General features: G+C 58.9%; 1 protein-coding gene across 9 annotated transcripts in view; it reads right to left on the reverse strand.

The window, feature by feature from the left end:
- The window catches only part of LOC105467336 (ATPase plasma membrane Ca2+ transporting 3), a 66,390-nt gene that overhangs the window by 26,903 nt on the left and 21,423 nt on the right, over window positions 1-18,064 (reverse strand). For 5 of the 9 annotated variants that reach the window (XM_011716852.3, XM_011716856.3, XM_011716849.3 and 2 more), the window contains exons 3-13: window positions 15,606-15,803; window positions 15,236-15,493; window positions 14,721-14,846; window positions 13,994-14,119; window positions 10,939-10,980; window positions 9,096-9,260; window positions 8,262-8,476; window positions 7,389-7,631; window positions 6,799-7,040; window positions 3,801-4,035; window positions 84-263 (exon numbers count right to left, since the gene is read on the reverse strand). In XM_011716852.3, the coding sequence (XP_011715154.2) occupies window positions 84-263; window positions 3,801-4,035; window positions 6,799-7,040; window positions 7,389-7,631; window positions 8,262-8,476; window positions 9,096-9,260; window positions 10,939-10,980; window positions 13,994-14,119; window positions 14,721-14,846; window positions 15,236-15,493; window positions 15,606-15,803 (2,030 nt within the window). The remainder of the gene's footprint in view (window positions 1-83; window positions 264-3,800; window positions 4,036-6,798; window positions 7,041-7,388; window positions 7,632-8,261; window positions 8,477-9,095; window positions 9,261-10,938; window positions 10,981-13,993; window positions 14,120-14,720; window positions 14,847-15,235; window positions 15,494-15,605; window positions 15,804-18,064) is intronic. The other 4 variants (XM_011716853.3, XM_024788349.2, XM_071088855.1 and 1 more) reach the window with 1 other exon arrangement.

An 18,064-nucleotide genomic window follows, 5' to 3' on the forward strand; every position in this document is an offset into this window, starting at 1 on the left:
AGGACGCTGCAGAGCTAGGGCGGGCACACAGGGGGCTGGGGGGAGGAGAGGAGGGTCTGGGGTGGCAGACAGCTGGGTGCTACCTCGCCTTTCTCGTTGCGGATCCGTCGGTTGAACTCCTTCCCTTCCAGGCACAGGAAGTCCTCCCCGGGCTGGATGATGCCACATTTGGCTGCGATGGCCCGGGCCGTGTTGATGTTGTCTCCAGTCACCATGCGGACTGTGATGCCAGCACGCTGGCATTTTCGGATAGCTTCAGGGACCTAGAAGAGATAAGAGAGGTGGGTGGGGTCATCGAGGCAAGACGTATTTTGGGTTGAAGCAGTACCCCTTCCTCCATCAGATCTGCGGCCAGCCCAAAGTCCAGCAGAGATGACAGTAAAGCCAAACCATGGGTCCCCATGCAGGGCCCCTGTGGAGGCATGGGCCCAGAGGAGGCCCAGAGGGTGGCAGGGCTGTCCCGCCCCAGCCAAGCCGCAATGAGCAGGCGCTTGCCTCCTTCACTGTGTCAGGCCCTGGGAGTGCCAGGCCCTGGGGACCAGTGACGACACAGATCCAGGCCCTGATGGCAGAAGCATGGCAGGGAAAAGTCACTGGAAGCTTTACGCTGTTCAGGGGCACCATCAGACTCACGTCTGGAAAGGTCACCTGGGTGACCATAGAAATCACCCAGCTCTGTCAACCTCATTTTCCAGCTGGAAAACAGACACGGGGCTGCTGAGCCAGGGTCAGCCTGGGTTACAGACAGGCTGGCAGGGGACATAGCTCTCAAGAAGAAGGAGGCGGGGGCCTCGCACCCTCGGCCACCTTGAGGGCTCCCAGGTAGCCAGAGGGTCCACCACGGCTAGGGTGGGCACCTGGACTCCTCTCTCACTTGCCTCTGTAGCTTATTATGATATTTTAAAACCATATAAAACCTAAGACGTTTTTCTCAGGAGTTAATCTTTTTCCTAGTGTAGTTTTGCAGGACAACATCTCTCTCTCCTCTCCAGGGGAAGCAGAACATAGCTTTGGTTGTGTAGTGCACATTTCCTTTTTCAAACACAGATGCTCCTCAATTTACAATGGGGTTAGGTCCCGACAAACCCGTGAGAAGCTGAAAATACCATAAGTCAGAGATGGCTTAGCTCAGCTCACCTTACACGTGTTCAGAACACTTACATTAGCCTACAGTTGGGCAAAAGCATTGAACACAAAGCCTACTGTGGAATACAGTGCTGATTATCTCATGTAACTCACTGAACATTGCACTGAAAGGGAAAAACAGAATGGTTGTATGGGACTCGAAGTAAAGTTTCTGCTGAATGCGCATCGCCTTTGCACCAAGTTAAAAATTTGTTAAAAGTTGGGGGCTACCTGCATCATATTAGATTCTGGAGAAAGAGAAAGAGGTTCCCCAGTGCTGAGTGGAAAGCACTGCACAGGGTTGAGAGCGGGAAGCCAGGAGACCGGCCGGGAGGTGGTGGCATTGTCCCAGTGGTGGGGGGACAGGGAGTAGCTCTTCAGGCTCAGAGACAGAGAGACAGGGTCAGGCAGCTGATGCCACTGAGGTGGAGGGGCAAGGGGAGAGGAGAAGAGGAGCCAGGTTCAGAGTTTGGGAACCTGAATGAGGAGGTCAAGCCTAGGCAGTGGGGCTTGTGAGCACTGTCGGGTGAGTGCAGAAGCCTAGGGAGCCTGGGGTGGGTGGAGTAGACACGCAAGAGCAGGAGCCAGGGGCGGGGCAGCCGGGAGAGGCCAGGGGAGGACATTGACCTGGGAGTCCCTGCATGCTGGCAGCCCCTGAGGCCATGCGCAGGAGGGCTGTGACCTTTGCCAGGGAGACAGCTGGGGCCCCGCTTCAGGCTGTGGCAGAGTGATCCAATGGTCCCTGCAGCGAATACCACCAAGTGGCCTCGCTGTCAGCCTCGGGGACACTTTCTACTCTCTGAGGATCTTGGGGTGCTGGATAACAAGATCATGAGCCACAGAAAGACAATTCTCCTCTGAGCCAGTGAATGCCTGGCCCTGAAACGTCTGGAAGCCACCCTCTGCTGCCACCAAGTGGCCGTGACGAGCCTGAAAACCAGCAGTTGCGAACCCAGGCCTCCTGCCTCCTCAGGCCCAGTGTGTGTAGCCCGGTTTCTTCCCCAAAGGAAGAAACCCCCAAAGGGCCCCAAAGGGCCAGGCCAGGCTGTCCTTCCTCGCCTGCTCAGCCCTGCTCCCTGCCTTCTCCCCAAGGCCCCACAGCGCAGCAGCCAGCCAGGTGTCTGGAGAAGTTGCCAGTGCCCCCCGCTGGCCCAGCTCCAGCATCAATACCACCCCTGCCACAGGCTTCCTGTGGCCCCCCAGGGCCCAGCCCCGCGGGCCCTCCTCTGGCTGCAGCCGTGCCACATCTCCAAGCACCCTGGCAGGTTTCAGTGAGGCCCTTGTGCCTACTGCCTGTTGTTGGCAACCAGGGCTTCACTGGGCCCTCTGTGTGTCCTCAGCCACCACCAGGCTGGCCAGTCTTTGTGGGGGTCTGCCCAGCCTCCACAGCCTGGCCCTGTCACTGTGGTCTACCACTTGGACTCTCTCTCAGCCACTCGAAAGCTGAGAAGGAGCTGGCCCTCTTCCCCAGGACCCTCTGGCAAGATTCCTTCCTCCGCTCCGTGCTTCAGTTGCTCCCTGGTCCACCAGAGGGACTCGATGGCTCCTGAAGGGAAAGGCCTCTAAGCCTGTCCCCAAGTGTGGCCTTGCTTCACCTCACCAGCACCCTCTCCTTCTGCTCTCCCAGGCTCAGCGGGGTCCGGGACTCACGCCACTGCCCACCATCGTGGGGCCCATTGCCCTCGCTGGACTTCTCTCCCCTGTCCTCCGCTACCACCCATTTTCTCCCAGGGCAGGTTTGAGGTGCTCCCTCTCCAGGCGTAGTGACCATGTTCTCCTCGGGGCGCAGGGCTGCTCTGTTGACATGACCCCATGGCTGGTGTTTAGATGCACTGTCTTTGAATCAAGTGTCTTTGCTACGTGATCCAATACATGCATACCTGTCTCCCAAAGGAGAGCCCAGAAGCTTCTCCTCCCGGGTTACACCTGCACCCCCAGGGTGGCTCCTACAAATACAAGTTCTCAGGGTGATAGGCAGGATCAAAGTGGCCCTGCTTCTGACAGAGGTGGGTGCCATGCAGAGGCCCTGGGGAGACAGAGGGGTACCCCACACCTTACACTCTCCCTCCGGGGCTGGCCATCCTCCAGGCCTGGATCCCTCCAGGCTCTGGGATCTTTCAACAACAAAGTGACTTCCCAGCGTCAAGGCTGTGCCATCTGCCACACAGACCTCAAGGTCTCCCTCGTCTGGACTCCCCTGGTGGCATCGTCCATATGGAGATATGCTTCTGGGCTCCCTCTCCCACCAGGACCTTTGCTATGAGCTCCCCACGGGACGTCCTGACTGTTGAGTAGCCCCAGCCAAACTCTCAAGCAATAAACGCCCACCCTGTCCCCCAAACCTGTGTCCCCTCAGGCTTCAGCACCACCTCCAGTCCATCAGTCCTGGGCAGATCAGATCCCAAATGTCGACGGTCTCTCTGCCACTGCCACCTTCTCACCTGGTAGAAGGTGGAGCCTGAGCTGGGCCCATAGGCCAAGCAGGAGAGGCCTTCCAGCAGGCAAGACAGAGCCTTTGTGCGGGTGCCAGGGCGAGAGCACCCAGGACAGGGCTCAAGTGTACTACGGAGGGACGGCAGCAACTATGTGTGAAGGAAGGCCACCCCTACCAGTCTGGACAAGCTCGGGCAGAGGGCACAGTTACCAGGGCAGCTCACAGAGAAGGCAGGGACTACCTCGGGCCGCACGGGGTCCTCAATGCCCACGACAGCTATGCAGGTGAGGTCACCCACGACCTCGTTCTCGTTGTCCCAGTCGGGCTCCTGGCCTGCAGAGAAGTCCCGGTAGGCGATGCAGATGGTGCGGAGGCCATCGCAAGCCATCGGCTCAATGATCTTCTTCACCATGTCGTCCCGGTCCCGAGGCCGAAAGCCTCGGAGTTCGCCATTGCTGTTTAAGATGTTGGTGCACCTAGGCAGGGGGTGGGCAGAGATGAGGTGGAGGTGGGGAGAGAACAACAGGAAACAGCTCTGGTAACACTGGATTGGGGGCTTAGCCAAGGACTGGGGTCCTTATCAGAGAGGAGAGCCCCGTGTGAGAACACAGACACACAGGGAGAACGCTGTGTGACAACAGGCAGAGATTAGAGAGGGGCAGCTGCAAGCCGAGGAACACAAGGACTGGCGGCCACCACCAGAAGCTGAGGGAGGCAGGATGTGTCCTGCCTGAGATGTTTTGGAGGGGCTTCAGCCCTGCCCAGGCCCTGATTTGGACTTCTGGCCTCCAGAACTGGGGGAGAATCCATTTCTGTTGCTTGAAGGCACCAGGACACTCATGCACTGCTGCAGGCTGAGAGACCAGGAGAGAGGGAGGCAGGAGTATGCGGCTCATGGCAGCTCCACCAGAGACTTCATGGGACAAGGGGGTGGAACATGGGCAAAAACTGAAGTCTGTGGACAATCGCCATAACCACATTCAGGCAGCCACAGCCTCAGTAGAGCACTCATGACTCCAGGAGTTTCTCAAAAGGGACAGGACTAGGAGGATTCAGGTGGGGAGAGGAGGGAGCAAAGGAGCTGAGGGCCACAGAGGTGGGCGTGGTGGAAGAAGCCAGTGGGGCTGTGAGTGCCAGGTGCTGCCACTCAACAGGAGGCTGGTGATGAAGGAAATTATCATAACAGAAGCTGTGCAGACGGAGGGCCTCCTACGGATGTGGAATCACCCACAGAGTCCTCACACCCCTCCCCAGAGATAAGTATTCTGTGATCTCCATGCTGCCGGGGAAGCTGAGGCATGGGAGTAGGGGGAGTAACTTGCTCATGTATGCACAGCCAGCAGAGTGAAGCTGGGCTGGGCCTTTTATCCTCAGTGCCTCAGTGTCCCCCAGTGCCCACCAAAAAAGCAGCACAGAAAGAGGGCTGAGGCCCCCACACCAGCAGGGATGGCTCCAGGGAGGAGGTGGTCCTGGCCCTGGCGGTGAACGCTGCGCCTGGCAGAGTTCTCGGGAGAGCGCTGTGGGTGGGGAGGTCAGGCAGGGTGCACTTGGTGGTCCAGTCCACCGAATGCAGGAAGGAGGGCTGGGCCTGGGCCTTTGGGGAGCCCTGGGCGTTCTGCAGAGGACCCTGCCCTGAGGGCCGTGGGATGGCAGTCATGAGGAGCCAGGTGGGTGGGGGACAGAGACGCCAAGGCCAAGGGTGTGGAGTGCGGGAAGGCTGAGTGGGAGTGGGGAAGCCAGAGCACTTGGAGGTGACGCTGTGCGCTCTCCCTCACTTTGTTCTAATAGCTTTATTGGGATATGATTCACGCACCACACAGTCCACCCATTTAAAGTAGATAATTCAATGGTTTTTAGTATAGTCACAGAGTTGCACAACCATCACCAGTCTCCAATTCCAGAAAATTTGCATCATCTCTAAGAAAATTTTCATCATCTCTAAGCAACAACAAGAAAATAGATCAACTGGACGTCATCACAATTTAAAACATTTGTGCATCTAAGGACACTATCAAGAGAGTGAAGACAGGCCACAGAATGGGACAGAATGTGTAGAAATCGCATAGCTGATAAGGATCTAGGATCTGGAATACATAAAGAACATTATAGCCCACCAATAAAAGGACGAACAACCCAACTCAGCACCAAGCCAAGGGCTGGGACAGACATTTTCCCAAGGAAGACAGGCAAATGGCCACTCAGCACATCAAAAGAGATCAAAACCACCAGGAGATATTGCCTCATACCCACAAGGATGGCCCCCCCATCAGCACTGACACACCAGAAAATAAGTGCTGTTGAAGATGGGGAGAAGGTGGAACCCTCCTATGTCACTGGTGGGAATGTGAAATGCTGCTGCCCCTGTGGAAAACAGTTTGGTGGACACCACGAGCCAGTCATTTCTCTCCTAGATGTCCACGCAAAAGAATTGAAAACATGGGTTCAAACAAAAACTTGTACATGAATGTTCACAGCAGCGTGACTCGCGACAGCCAAAAGGTGGAAACGACTCACATACTGGTACACAGATGAATGAATGAATGGACCAACAAAATGTGCTTTACCATACAATGGGATATTACTCAGCCTTAGAAAGAATGGAAGTTTGGGCTGGGCGCAGTGGCTCATTCCTGTAATCCTAGCACTTAGGGAGGACGGGATGGGTGGATCGCTTGAGCCCAAGACTTCAAGACCACCCTGGGCAACATGATGAGACCCCAGCTCTACAAACAATTTAAAAATTAGCTGGGCGTGGTGGCATGCACATGTAATCTCAGCTACTCGGAACACTGAGGTAAGAGGATGGCTTGAGCAACAAAACAAAACAAAACAAAACAAAGCAAAACAAAAAAGGAAGGTCTAATACCTGGGTGAAACTGAAAAACTTTACACTAAGGAAAGAAACCAGACACAAAAGGCCACACACTGTATGAGTCCCTTGATAGGAAATGTCCAGACAGGGAAATCCATCCAGACGGGAAGCACATGAGTGGGTGCCAGGTCTGGGGAGGGGAGTGGGGAGGGCTGCTCATGGGTCTGGGGTTTCTTTCCAGGGTGATGGAGGTGTTTTGGAACTGGTTAGTGGTGACGGTTGCATGATATTGTGAATGTGCTTAATGCCATTCAACTGGACACTGTAAAGTGGTTGAAATGGTGAATTTTATGTTTGGCCTCTTTTACCACAACAATAGCATCAGAAACTCTGCACATACCCCGGCACCTCCCTGCTGCTCACTCACTTTTTCAGCAGGATCTCTGAGGCCCCCTTGCTGAAGAGGCGGAAGCCACCGTCGGGCATGCGGATGACTGTGCTCATGGACTTGCGGACCGAGTTGAAGGTGTATACTTTGTAAAGCTTGTCTTCCGGGATCTGCTCGCGCACGGGCTGGAAGTCTCGCTTCAGGTCCAAGACGAAGCCCAGCAGGGCGCACTCCGTCTTATTGCCCACCTGGCGTGGGAGGGCGCCTTCCTTCTCAGGAGGCTGCAAGATGAGGAGGGCTAGCATGGCACTGGGGGCCTGTGACCACCCTCCATGCTGCCCCTGGAGCCCCAGCTCTGTCCCCTTGTGGTCACCATATTGTTAGGGTGTGGGAGGCGGGGAGCAGAGGAAGGTCTGCCTTAGCTACAGGCAGTTTCCCAGCCAGAGCCACCTGTGAGGCCAGGGATGGGCAGGAGGGTAAGCAGCACCCCAGAGACCACTGTGGCTCTGGGCCAAAGTTCTCAAGGGGGGGCCTAATGAGCACCTTGCAACAGCTCACCTGGCACCCTGGCCAGGTCCCTCCGCTGCTCCCACCCCCAGCCCTGCCCGCCCGCTTCTGCCCCAGCTCACTAGTATTTTGGTGGTATAGGCACTGTTGATGGAGATGGCATGGACCAGGAGGTCGAGGATCTTAGGGGTCAGGGCGCTGGGGGCCGGAATCTCTTTGTAGTGGGTGTCCCCTAGGTAGGACTGGACCACGGTCATACGGTTGGTGGTAAGTGTGCCCGTCTTGTCAGAGCAGATGGCTGTGGCATTGCCCATGGTCTCGCAGGCATCCAGGTGGCGCACCAGGTTGTTGTCTTTCATCATTTTCTGCAAAGGGCAAGGGTATGGGCATTTGGCCCAGGTGCTTGTTGGGGTGGGGGAGTGAGAGATGTCAACACAAACACCGCACGACTCTGTTCTGCTCAGTTAGCTCCACGTGTGGCACTAAGAACACTGGGGACCTCGGTCAGCCCTGAGCCAATAGCAAGGCTATAAGGCATCAGAAACCTCATGCAACGGTGGGGGTGGGATGAGCACCTGGGACCTTCCCTGCCCGAGCCCCCTCTCAGTTACCCACCCACCAGACCTGCAGCTCTCCCACCCCACCACCCCACTCCTGGCTCCCTCCACTCCTCCCACTGCCTCCCAGTGTCCCAGGCCCTCTGCTGATTCCCTGCCTCCCCACTGCCTCCCGGCCCCTCCGTCCTACTGCCCACATTGTGCAGATGCTGACCCCTGGGTATTCCACTGCCTGCCTGCTTTCTGGCGCATCTCATGCCCAGGGACTTGAGCTGACAGATCAGCAAAGCTGCCCCCTGGGTCCCTGCTCGGCACCTCCTCTCCTCCCTTGAGCCATCCTAAATGTCCTCCAGTTTATACTGCTGCCAAGGCGCCCAATGACTTCTTACCCCAGTTTCCTAGTCTGTAAACAGTATCAACTGTAAGTTTTATGATTACCTTGACAGAGTAAGCTAAGGAGATGGTGACTGCAAGTGGCAGGCCCTCTGGGACAGCCACGACCAGCACAGTGACACCAATGATGAAGAACTTCACGAAGTATTGCACATAGACCGGTGTGCACTCTGCCAGCCATGTCCGGCCTTCCAAAACAAACGTCTCGATCACAAAGTAGAGGACCAGGATGATGACGGTGATGGCGGACATCACCAGCCCTGCCACAGAGGAGGGAGGAGAGGAAAGGGGTTGCCACGGGTGAGGGAAGGAGGGGGACAGGAAGAGAGAAGAAGAGGTATGGGCATGGTCTTGGAGGCATTTGTGAAGGCCTTGTAGATTTGCATTGCGTTTCAGGATAAACAGGGCGGGCTTGGCTCAGCAGGTGAGCTGGTGCCTGTTTGCAAGGGGGTTCTGCGTGGCCTCTTCTGGAGTCCTGCTGGGGTTGGGGAGTGGACTTTGTGGCCTGATGGCACGAGAGGCACCGCTGGGGAGGGCTAGCAAGAGTCTATCCTGCACTGCCCCCGAGAAGTTGGGGTACCAGCCCTGCATGCCCCCAGCTGCTTTATGAGCCTTGGGTAGGGGCACCTCACGGGCAGTGGCTCAGTGTGTGACCTGGGGTGTTCGTTGAGGGTTTGGGATTTATGCTCGTTAGGGAAGGGCTGCACCAGACCCCGATGGCCACTGCCGGCCCTGGCCTGTGCCCCTGGCTGCCTGGCCCACACTTCACCTGCCACATTCCTTCCCACTTGCTCTGCACAGCCTGGGCTCATCTCCAGGAGCCCAGTGTCCTCCACGCCCAGTCAATGGCCTGGGCCCGCCACCTCCTGCTGTCCCTACCTGCTTTCCCGATCTGCACCGCTAGCTTTGTGAGCTTTCCCTGAAGGACAGACTTCTCCTTCTTGGGTGCGTTGGCTTTCTTCTTCTCCCGCTCCTCCATCTCCCCACCCTCCGCGCTCTTCAGGGGCTGCATCTCCATGGCCACTGCGCCATCCTGCTTCTTAGCTGCACACAGAGGAACCCCATGGCCAAGGTCAGTGCCTGGCTGGGGAGAAGGGGTTACAAGGGGCTTTTGTGGGGTAAGACATGCCACACCATAGAGAGGAGATGGGATTCAGTGGAGCTCTCCTATTTCAAGTCTATCAACTTCCCATCTCTCGCCTCCTAAGCTCAAGCCCTCTTGGGGTGGGTGGGGTGGCTCCAGCACTGTTCTAGGTGGGACAGAGATGGTTCTCTCGGGAGAAGGGAGGACAGACACAGCACAAGGAATTTGGGCACACAGACAGGATGACCAGTCCTGGAATGCCCCAAATAATACCTGAGAGCAGAGGCCTGTGGCCCAAGGAATGTTCCAGAACCCTGAGCTGACTCATCTGCCTACTGCTGTCCGAGCCCCCTCCTACCTCCCTTAGGGAGGCCCAGGAGCCCCATGCACTCTCCTCCCACCAGCCAGCCCTGCGTCTGTTCAGGCTCCATCTGTCCCTCCAGCACCCTCCCTGTCTCTCCCCTGGAGCAGACGGCTCCTCTCCCTTCTTCTCTGGTGGGCCCTGTGCTCCTCATCCTTGCTGCCCTCGACATGGTGGGGGTGTGCCCCCCACTCTGGCTCCCTCCTCTACCCACTCCTCTGCTTCTGTGACTTCCTCATCTCCCTCCCTGCCAAGCTCTGGTCGCACCCACTCCACAGCCCAGAGTAATCCTGGCCACCCCACCTCCCTCTTGTGCCCAGGGACCGACGCAGCGACCTGGGGAGAGCAGACTCGTCTTTCTCCCTCACTACTCTGGTCCCCGATCCACTGGGGCTCTTGGCACTACCGCCATCACCTCTGCCTCCTCCTGCTCCTCCTCACCTGCCAGCCCGAGGCCATTTGCCATGGCTCCTCTTCCGAGTAGCGTCAGGACACAATTGCCCCATGCAGCTGGTCCCCTCTAGCTTTGTGCCCCACCTGCTGCCACCTCCTCAACCCAGGGCTCCAGCCATTGGGCTGTCCCCCAGTGCCCTCCCAAACCCAGCTCCATACTGGGCGTTGCCTGGGTCATCTCTGCCCGTGACCTTCCTGAGGGTCAGGACCTGCCTTGTCCCCCATGGCCTCCCAGCACCTAGAGCTGGCTGCTGCATTGGCCCATATCTCCTCTCCTCCATGGGCCACGGCCAGCCTCCTCCCCCCTCCCCCCACCCTGTCTCTTGCTTCCTGTGTCTCACAGCCAGGCACACGCTGGCCCTAGGGTGTCGGCACCTGCCAGGCGTCTGGGGCTGAGAGGAGAGCCGGGCCTCTGGCCCTCAGAGGACCACTCTGTCTCCCAGGTCCACAGGCTTGGCTGAAAGGAAGCTGGCCTGGGAAACACTGACTGGGACCCAGAACTTCAGGCGAGTCAGCCCTTCTGGGCCTCAGTTTTCTCATCTGGCCAGAGTGGACTCGGGGCGCCCACTCATGCTGGGCTAAGGTCTCCTCTAGGTGGCTGGGCTGAGCTGCCAGCAGTGTCTGTGGCCAGGATGCCCTGTGCAGCCCCAGGGGTGTGCTCTCTCCTCCCTCTGCACTGGGACGGGACTGTGCAGCCCACTCACCTGGTCTCCAAGTGCTGCTCTTGCCATTGAGGCAGGTGACCCTCCCCCCACACTGTGCCCTCCACCAGCCCCACCCCCAGGGCTCCAAGCTAGTGGTACCCAAGCAGCGGCGCCCGTTACCTTTGGTCTGGCTACTCTCCATGGCCCCATCCTGCTGCTTGCCTACAATGGAAGAGGGATGACAGACACGAAGGCTTGAGGACACCGTGTGGCACATACATGCACATGCACAGCACAGCCTGGGGGCCGCGTGGCAGAGGGGGTGGGGAGGAGAGGCCTGATTGCTGGTGACCCTAAGCACTGCCCACCGCAGCACTTTCTTCATGCCCCGTCCTCTCCAGGCTCACCCCGTCACCACTTCCCAGCACACAGTCACCATGAACACTGGCATTCCTGAGCCAGACCTCTGCCCAGGGCTCCCCCTTGGGCTTTAAGCTCAGCCCTACAGTGAACCCCTAAAGCCAGCCTTGGAAAGGTCCTGGGTCACACATAGCTGGCAGTGGGAGGTTCCTGGAAGCTGGAACCTCCCCAGGTCAGGATGTCTGCTCCTTGCAAACCAGCTCAAGGGGTTCACTTAGATGGCCCCTAACCCCTGGAAGCCAGGCAGACAGCACCCAGCTCCCCTTGCCTAGGGATCGGTTTTCCCTGCAGTCACGTCTAGCAGTTAGCTCAGTGTGTGTGTGTGTGTGTGTGTGTGTGTGAGCACTGCAACCTCCACCTCCCAGGTTTAAGTGATCCTCCTGCCTCAGCCTCCCAAGTAGCTGGGACTACAAGCATACACCACCACGTCCAGCTAATTTTTGTATTTTTAATAGAGATGGGGTTTCGCCATGTTGGCCAGGCTGGTCTCGAACTCCTGACCTCAAGTGATTCACCCGCCTTGACCTCTCAAAGTGTTGGGATTATAGGCATGAGCCACTGCACCTGGCCCCAGTGTGTGTTTTAAAGGGACAAAGGAATGAGACTCTAGGACTCTGCCGGGTGCTTTTAGGTCATTCATTGGTCAACCCAGGGCTACTGCACAGGAGTGCCAGCCTGAGCACTAGCACCCAGCAGCCCTGGAAGGCCAGGCTGGCCCCAAGTGGCCCTATCCAGGGGCTCAGGTGGTGGCACAGCCACCCCTTCTGAGAGCTGCAGTTAGAGGAACTTCCTGGGGGGCCCCATCTGCACCAGCCCTAGCTCTGGAATCCAACCAACTAGGGCAGGAGGGGCTTGTGGCCAGTCACCCATCCAATGGCTCATGTCACTGGACATCCAGGGACACAGATGGTGCCAGGTGGCTCCCAGGCAGTTGGGGTTGGGATCTGGGGTCCCCAGGCAGCAGGGAGAGCACCGCTTCTCCCTCAGCCAGGGGTGGGGCATTGATCAGGCCTTCTTTGCCCAGGGTTCCTGTGGGCATAGAGGGCCTTCTTGCAGGGAGGGGAGACCCCCATGGACACAAGATGGCAGTGTGATGACCGCACAGCACAGCAGGGGAGACAGCAGAGCCTTGGGGCCGTGGGGGCCTGAAGGAAGCATGGACTCCAGACCCAGCCTGCACACAAGCCCTGGGAGGCCTCTGGAGGAGGGAGGCAGGGGGAGGCTTGGGATGAGTATTGCTGGAAGAGGAGGGCTGGGCCCTGCCAGAAGAGGCAGGAGTCGGGGGAAGGTGAGGAGGGGAAGCACACTTGGAGAAAGGTGCTTAGGAGTCAAGGTCAAGAGACAAGAAATAGGGGGTTGGGTGCAGGTAGAAGGCAAGTATCCTAGGCATGTACTGGGCAGGCTGCACCAAACAATGGGGATGGGGCGGGAGAGATGGGGAGGGTGAGCAGGGAGCCCCCTGGTCTTGCTGCTACCCTTTCCCCAACTGGTCAGCTGCTGCTCTCCCTCCAGGGACCCCTCAGGTTTCCCTTCCTCCAGGAAGCCCTCTAGCTCTGACTCCTAAGTAACACAGCCTGAGGGTGCTGGAGAGGAGGGGCAGGTGGGGCCTGGGAGGGGCTAAGTAGTCTTGTCAATTTAAAAAAAAAAAAAGGAGAGGCCTGGAACAGTTAGGGAGGACACTCTCATTTAAGGTACAGAGAAGGTGAGCAGCCTGGGAAGGGTGGCTGGAGACTCCAGAGGAGCGTGGGTTCCTGTGGACGATGGGAGAGGGCAATGTGTGCAAGGCATGAGGAGGCAGCCCAGGCAGGGGCAGCTGGGCTTCCCAGGACAGAGGCCTAGGGACTCCAGCCCAGCCCAGATGAGGCTCAGGGCCGCCCATTTGCCTGTGCACCCCCAGGGCACTCACTGGGGTGACACTGCACTGAGCCCTACAGGACTTGGTGCCACAAAGAAGAGCCGGTACAGGGAGACACAGGCCCAGGCTGCCAGAAGGCAGGGCTCGTGGAAGCTTCCAGGCCACAGAGGGTCATCCAGGTACTCCCTTGCTGCCTCCTGGGGTCAGGGCTGACTTTTCCCCCGGGCCCTGACTGCCTGCCCCACATCCCCACGCCCCGCGCACTGGCCCCAGGGCCCTGGCTGGAGGTCCCTGGCAGGAAACAGAGCTTTCCCATGTGGGTGCAGCTCCCTACTGTGGTTTCGCTGCAGGAGTGGCCAGAAGGCAAGCCCAGGCCAGACCAAGGCCGCCCAGTCAGAAGGAGCTGTGACAGCAATTTGATCTTGTCCATCAGGGCCTCTCTGAATAGTCCTCAGGTTAGAGGGTCTGAGGACTCTACCCACTGCAGGGCCTGATGGTGACAGCTCCAGCCACACGGCAAGGAATGGGCCCTCCTGGCTCAGGCTTGCCTAGCTTTGTAAGCTCCAGGGCAGGGCCACCACCCACAGGTGGGCTGCCCTGCCCTCACCTGTCCCAGCCTCCTCTGACCTCTGACCCCCACTTCCCTGGCTGCCTCGTGGCCCCCTGTCCCTCTGACCCCATTCCTGCCTAGGTAAGTATGGGATCCCGAAGCCTTTGGGGATGGTGGTCTCAGGGAAGCTCCCTGTCCACAGCACTGGAGGGGCTCTTGGCCTGCCGGCCCTTAGGGGGAAAATCCTCAGAAGAGAAGTCTCCAAGGAGAATCAAAAGAGACGGCCCGGCCTCCCACCCACTTGGGCTGGCTCTCCCTGAGCCCCCAGTGGCACCAGCCCGCAAAGAGAGAATGGGCTGCATGGAAGGAGCTCCCACCAGCGCCAGGGACTGGCGGCACTGCTGCGCTACCTTTCTTATCTTTCTTCTCTTCCTCCTCTCCACCAGCTCCAAGCAGCGTGAAGATGATGCCTGTCTGTGAGTTCACACCAACGGCGGTCACCACCATTCTTCCAGAACCTTCCATGACATGAGTGCCTGGAACAGCAACACAGAGACTGAGACAGGAATTTGCACCACCCAGTGGGAGACATATTCAGTGCCCACAACTTGTCTCCCAGGCTCTCCCAGAAGCAGGGACGCGGCGTCCAGGCCGCTAGAGGCTGTGTCCACCTTAAAACTAGGCTGAAGCCTCCTCCCTGGCTTGGAGGGGACCCCGAGGCCCACAGGGCCCACTTAGGGCCTCCAGCCTTCCTGTCCCGTTTCACACTACGTTTCCAACTGGGATAAACACTGGGCTACGTTGAAACCTTCCAGAAAGGGAACACTAGCCCCACTGGATATTGTCGAGGGGCTGGATTTGGGAGAAGCACAGTGCTGTGCTGACCCCCGGAAGCCTCTCTGCTTGGGGCTTCCCATTCAGGACACAAAGCACTCTCCTGGGCCTGGAGGGCCAACTGCCTCGCCCTGTGGCTGGAGCTGCCACGATCAGGCCTCATGGTGGACGGAGTCCTCAGAGTCCCAACCTGATGGTTATGCTGGAAGGCCCTGGTGGACATTATCCTGTCCAGGCTGCCTGCTGGGCTACATGGCTGCTGACGCCCCTTGGTGCCAGGCTGGCCAGGAGGGTGGCCCTCACCTGAGAGCAGCATGGGATCTTTGTCAGCTGACTTGCGCACATGGTCAGACTCGCCCGTCAGGGAGCTCTCGTCGATCTTGAGGTCATTGGCCTGGATGAGCACGCCGTCGGCTGGCAGCAAGTCGCCTAGAACACCGGGAAGCAGAGGCCTTTCTCCCCACCACTTCCTCCCAGCTGCCCCAGGGGAGGTCCCGTCAGGTGCCGTGGGCCGCCTGGGAAAGGGACTTGGGAGCCCTCCTCCTTCTGGGGAACGAGGACATTTGCATCCTTTGTAGGGGGGAAGCCCTCCACAGAGGCTGTGGGGACAGCTGATTCCTGGGGGGCCTGCTGTGTCTGAAACTCTCCCACTCTGCCCTGCCCGGTGCTCCCCCCACCTCCCCCACCTCCGGCCTCCTGCAGGTGACGGCACCCATGCCGCCGGGGAGAACCTGTGCTGGGGGTCTCCTCTGGCCCACCCTCCCCAGAAGCAGGAGCCGAGCTTCCTTGACAGGGTAGGTGAAGACCAGGGCACTCACCGTACTTGACCTGGGCAATGTCCCCCACCACCAGCGCAGCCACGGGGACCTGGAGGAGCTGCCCGTTCCGGATGACCGTGAACTTCTGCTCCTGCTCAATTCGGCTCTGCAGGCCTCGAAACTGCTTCTCCTTGCTCCAGTCATTGAAGGCTGTGACCAGCACCACACAGATGACAGACAGCAGGATGGCAGCCCCCTCTATCCAGCCAGCCTCGGCCTCACCCTCATCTTCTGTGCCTCCTGACACATTCCCGCAGGCTGTGCCAAGGACAAAAGGGAAGCAGTGGAGGAGACATCACCATCCTGTGACCCTCTCTCATCTCAAGCCCCATTCCTCCCCCTCCTTCCAGCCCAGGCCCCCGGGCTTTACCTTCACTCTCCTCTCCCGGCGGCGCATAGAACGAGAGGCCCAGAGAGACGATGGCAGCCACCTCCAGGATGATGAGGGTCACGTCCTGCAGGGCCTCCCACACCAGCTGCAGGAAGGTCTTGGGTTGTTTGGGGGGGATGAAGTTCTGCCCGTAGATCTGCCTGCGCTTCTCCAGGTCATTGGTGTTGTCCGCCAGGCCTGCGTGGTGCCCGGGAAGCACAGAAGGAGAGGATGGGATGGGACGGGCCGGCCTTGTGTGTCCCAGGCCTCCTACGTGGCCCTGCTTGACTGCTCCTTGGGTGGCAGCAGCCCTCTGGGGCTGTCTGGCCAGCGCCTGGCTCTCCCTCTAGACAGGAGCCTTTCTGCAGACCGCTGGGGGTGTGCACGTGGGAGTGAGCACGCGGCCCTCTGGCTGCTGTCACGGGGAGTCCCTAGCCATCCTCCTCCTGACACACAGATGGCAAAACAGGCCAGGAGGCTCCCGGACTCCAGCAGGTCCCAGGTCCCTGTGCTATCCTGGCCACCTCCATACTACCGCTGAGGGGGCACGGAAGGCAGGGGACAGGACCCAACAAGGGGGCACAGAGGGGACCCAGTAGGGTATTGCCAGGTACAGCCAAGGGTTGCTAGGAGACAGGACAGAAGAGAACAGCCAACCGTCCCCTGGGGAGGAGAGCAAGTGTCCAGGGCACTTTAGTGGAGACATGGGGAGGGCCACCAATCAGGGGAGGCAGGGATGGCACCAGATGCCAAAGACTAGGCCAAGGCTCTGTGCCTGTCAGGAAACACCTCTCTTGCTCCTAGCCTATGAATTCCCTGAGCAGGCTTGTCACCAACACCCAGCTCCCCAGCTCTGTAAGATAGGGCCAGCCGGTCCCAAAGACTGGCAGTGTCGCACACCCCAACATGTGAGGATAGGAACAGCCTGCAAAGAGGGTGGGCAGGGCCCGAGGGACTGGGGCATGAGCATGGCCAGTGACAAGGGATCGGGAGTCTCCAGGGTGCCTGCGACTGCTGGCGACAGGGAATGGAGGCCTACTTTCCAGAAGTTTCTCAGGGAAGAAGCAGTGGGGAGGGAGCATGAGAGTTAGTGGGAGATGCAAGTTCTTGGGTCCAGAGACCCAAAGAGGAAGAATGGTGTCGCGTGAGGAAAGAGAGGCATGGGAGTGGGTTCCCAGTGGGGAACAGGCAGGGAGAAGCCAAACCGGAGTCACGGTGCTGAGGGAGGAGACTGGGAAGTCTTCAAGCCTTTTCTGGGCTGCATGGCCTCGCAGGGGTCAGGGAGACACTGTCCACCCTGGGCTGCTCATCAGCTGCTCTCTGCAGGGCGCAGACAAGGCGACTGAGGCTGGAGGTGGAGAGGGCCCTGTAACCATGAGTCAGAGCTCTGGCCTGTGGCCCAGGTCAGGACAGAACCTACGCTGCCCGACAGAACCCGGCGAGCACAGGGCCCTCAGGACCCAGCCACCTTGGTTCTAATGTAGCTCCAGCGCCAACTTTGAGCCCTCAGCCAGGGCTCACAGCTCGTCTACATGGCGACTTGAATGACACCCAGAGCCACTCAGAAGCCCCAAATGGACTTTGCCTTCACAATCAGAGCCACTTGTCCCTATCCAATTCTGTCACTTGTCATCCTTGAGGATGCTCACTTCTCAGTCTTCCTTGGCCTGAAGGTACTGGAAACTTACATGTGTGACTGGCATCCAGGCCTGGACACCCACTCAACCACTTTCTACCAGGGTAGGCATGTGGCATGACACCATCCTCTGGCCTCACCCTTGGCCCCAGGATTCTCAGCCCCCGCTGATGCGGAGGAGCCCTCCCGGGGGCTCACCCGGCGCCCAGTGCTGTGGCGGCCATGACCAGACCCACACTGACACCTAGTGGACAGAAAGCAGCTTGCAGCTCCCAGCCCTGGGCAGCTGGGCTTACGCCTGCCATCTGCTGCAGGGACCGGATGACCAGAGAGCCCAGCCCCAGCCCATGGGGCACTCACAGTGGGTCTGGGAAGGCACACAAGACTCCCCAGATGACTGGAGAACAGGCACATGCTAACCTTGGGGCTTCTGAGGAGGGATAGGGGTAGGGGTAGCCCTGGCCGCAGTGGAACAGAAGCTGTCGCCTGCAAAGCCACAGCTCATTCGCCCCAGCTGGGTGATGGCCACATGGCATCCTCCCCACCCAGAAGAGCCGCAGCTGTCCCTGCCTCTCTCCCCGTGGATCAGGTTTCTTCAGGAGCCAAAGGCCTCTTGCTGAGGCCTGAGCCTGCCCCAATCGGGAGCCTGGGGGTAACTCACGACCTCATTTCCTGGGTGGTGGGGAGGGGGCTGGGGACCAGGGACCCAACTGAGGGGTGTGCATCTCGCTCCGGACTGGGACTATCTCCTGGAATTACAGGAGCTAAGCCAGGTGGAGACAGTACTAGGGAGTACAAGACCCCCCAAGTGACTTGAGAGCAA

The sequence above is a fragment of the Macaca nemestrina genome, chromosome X (genome assembly GCF_043159975.1).
Source record: "Macaca nemestrina isolate mMacNem1 chromosome X, mMacNem.hap1, whole genome shotgun sequence".
In the NCBI taxonomy this organism is placed as follows: Eukaryota; Metazoa; Chordata; class Mammalia; order Primates; family Cercopithecidae; genus Macaca; species Macaca nemestrina.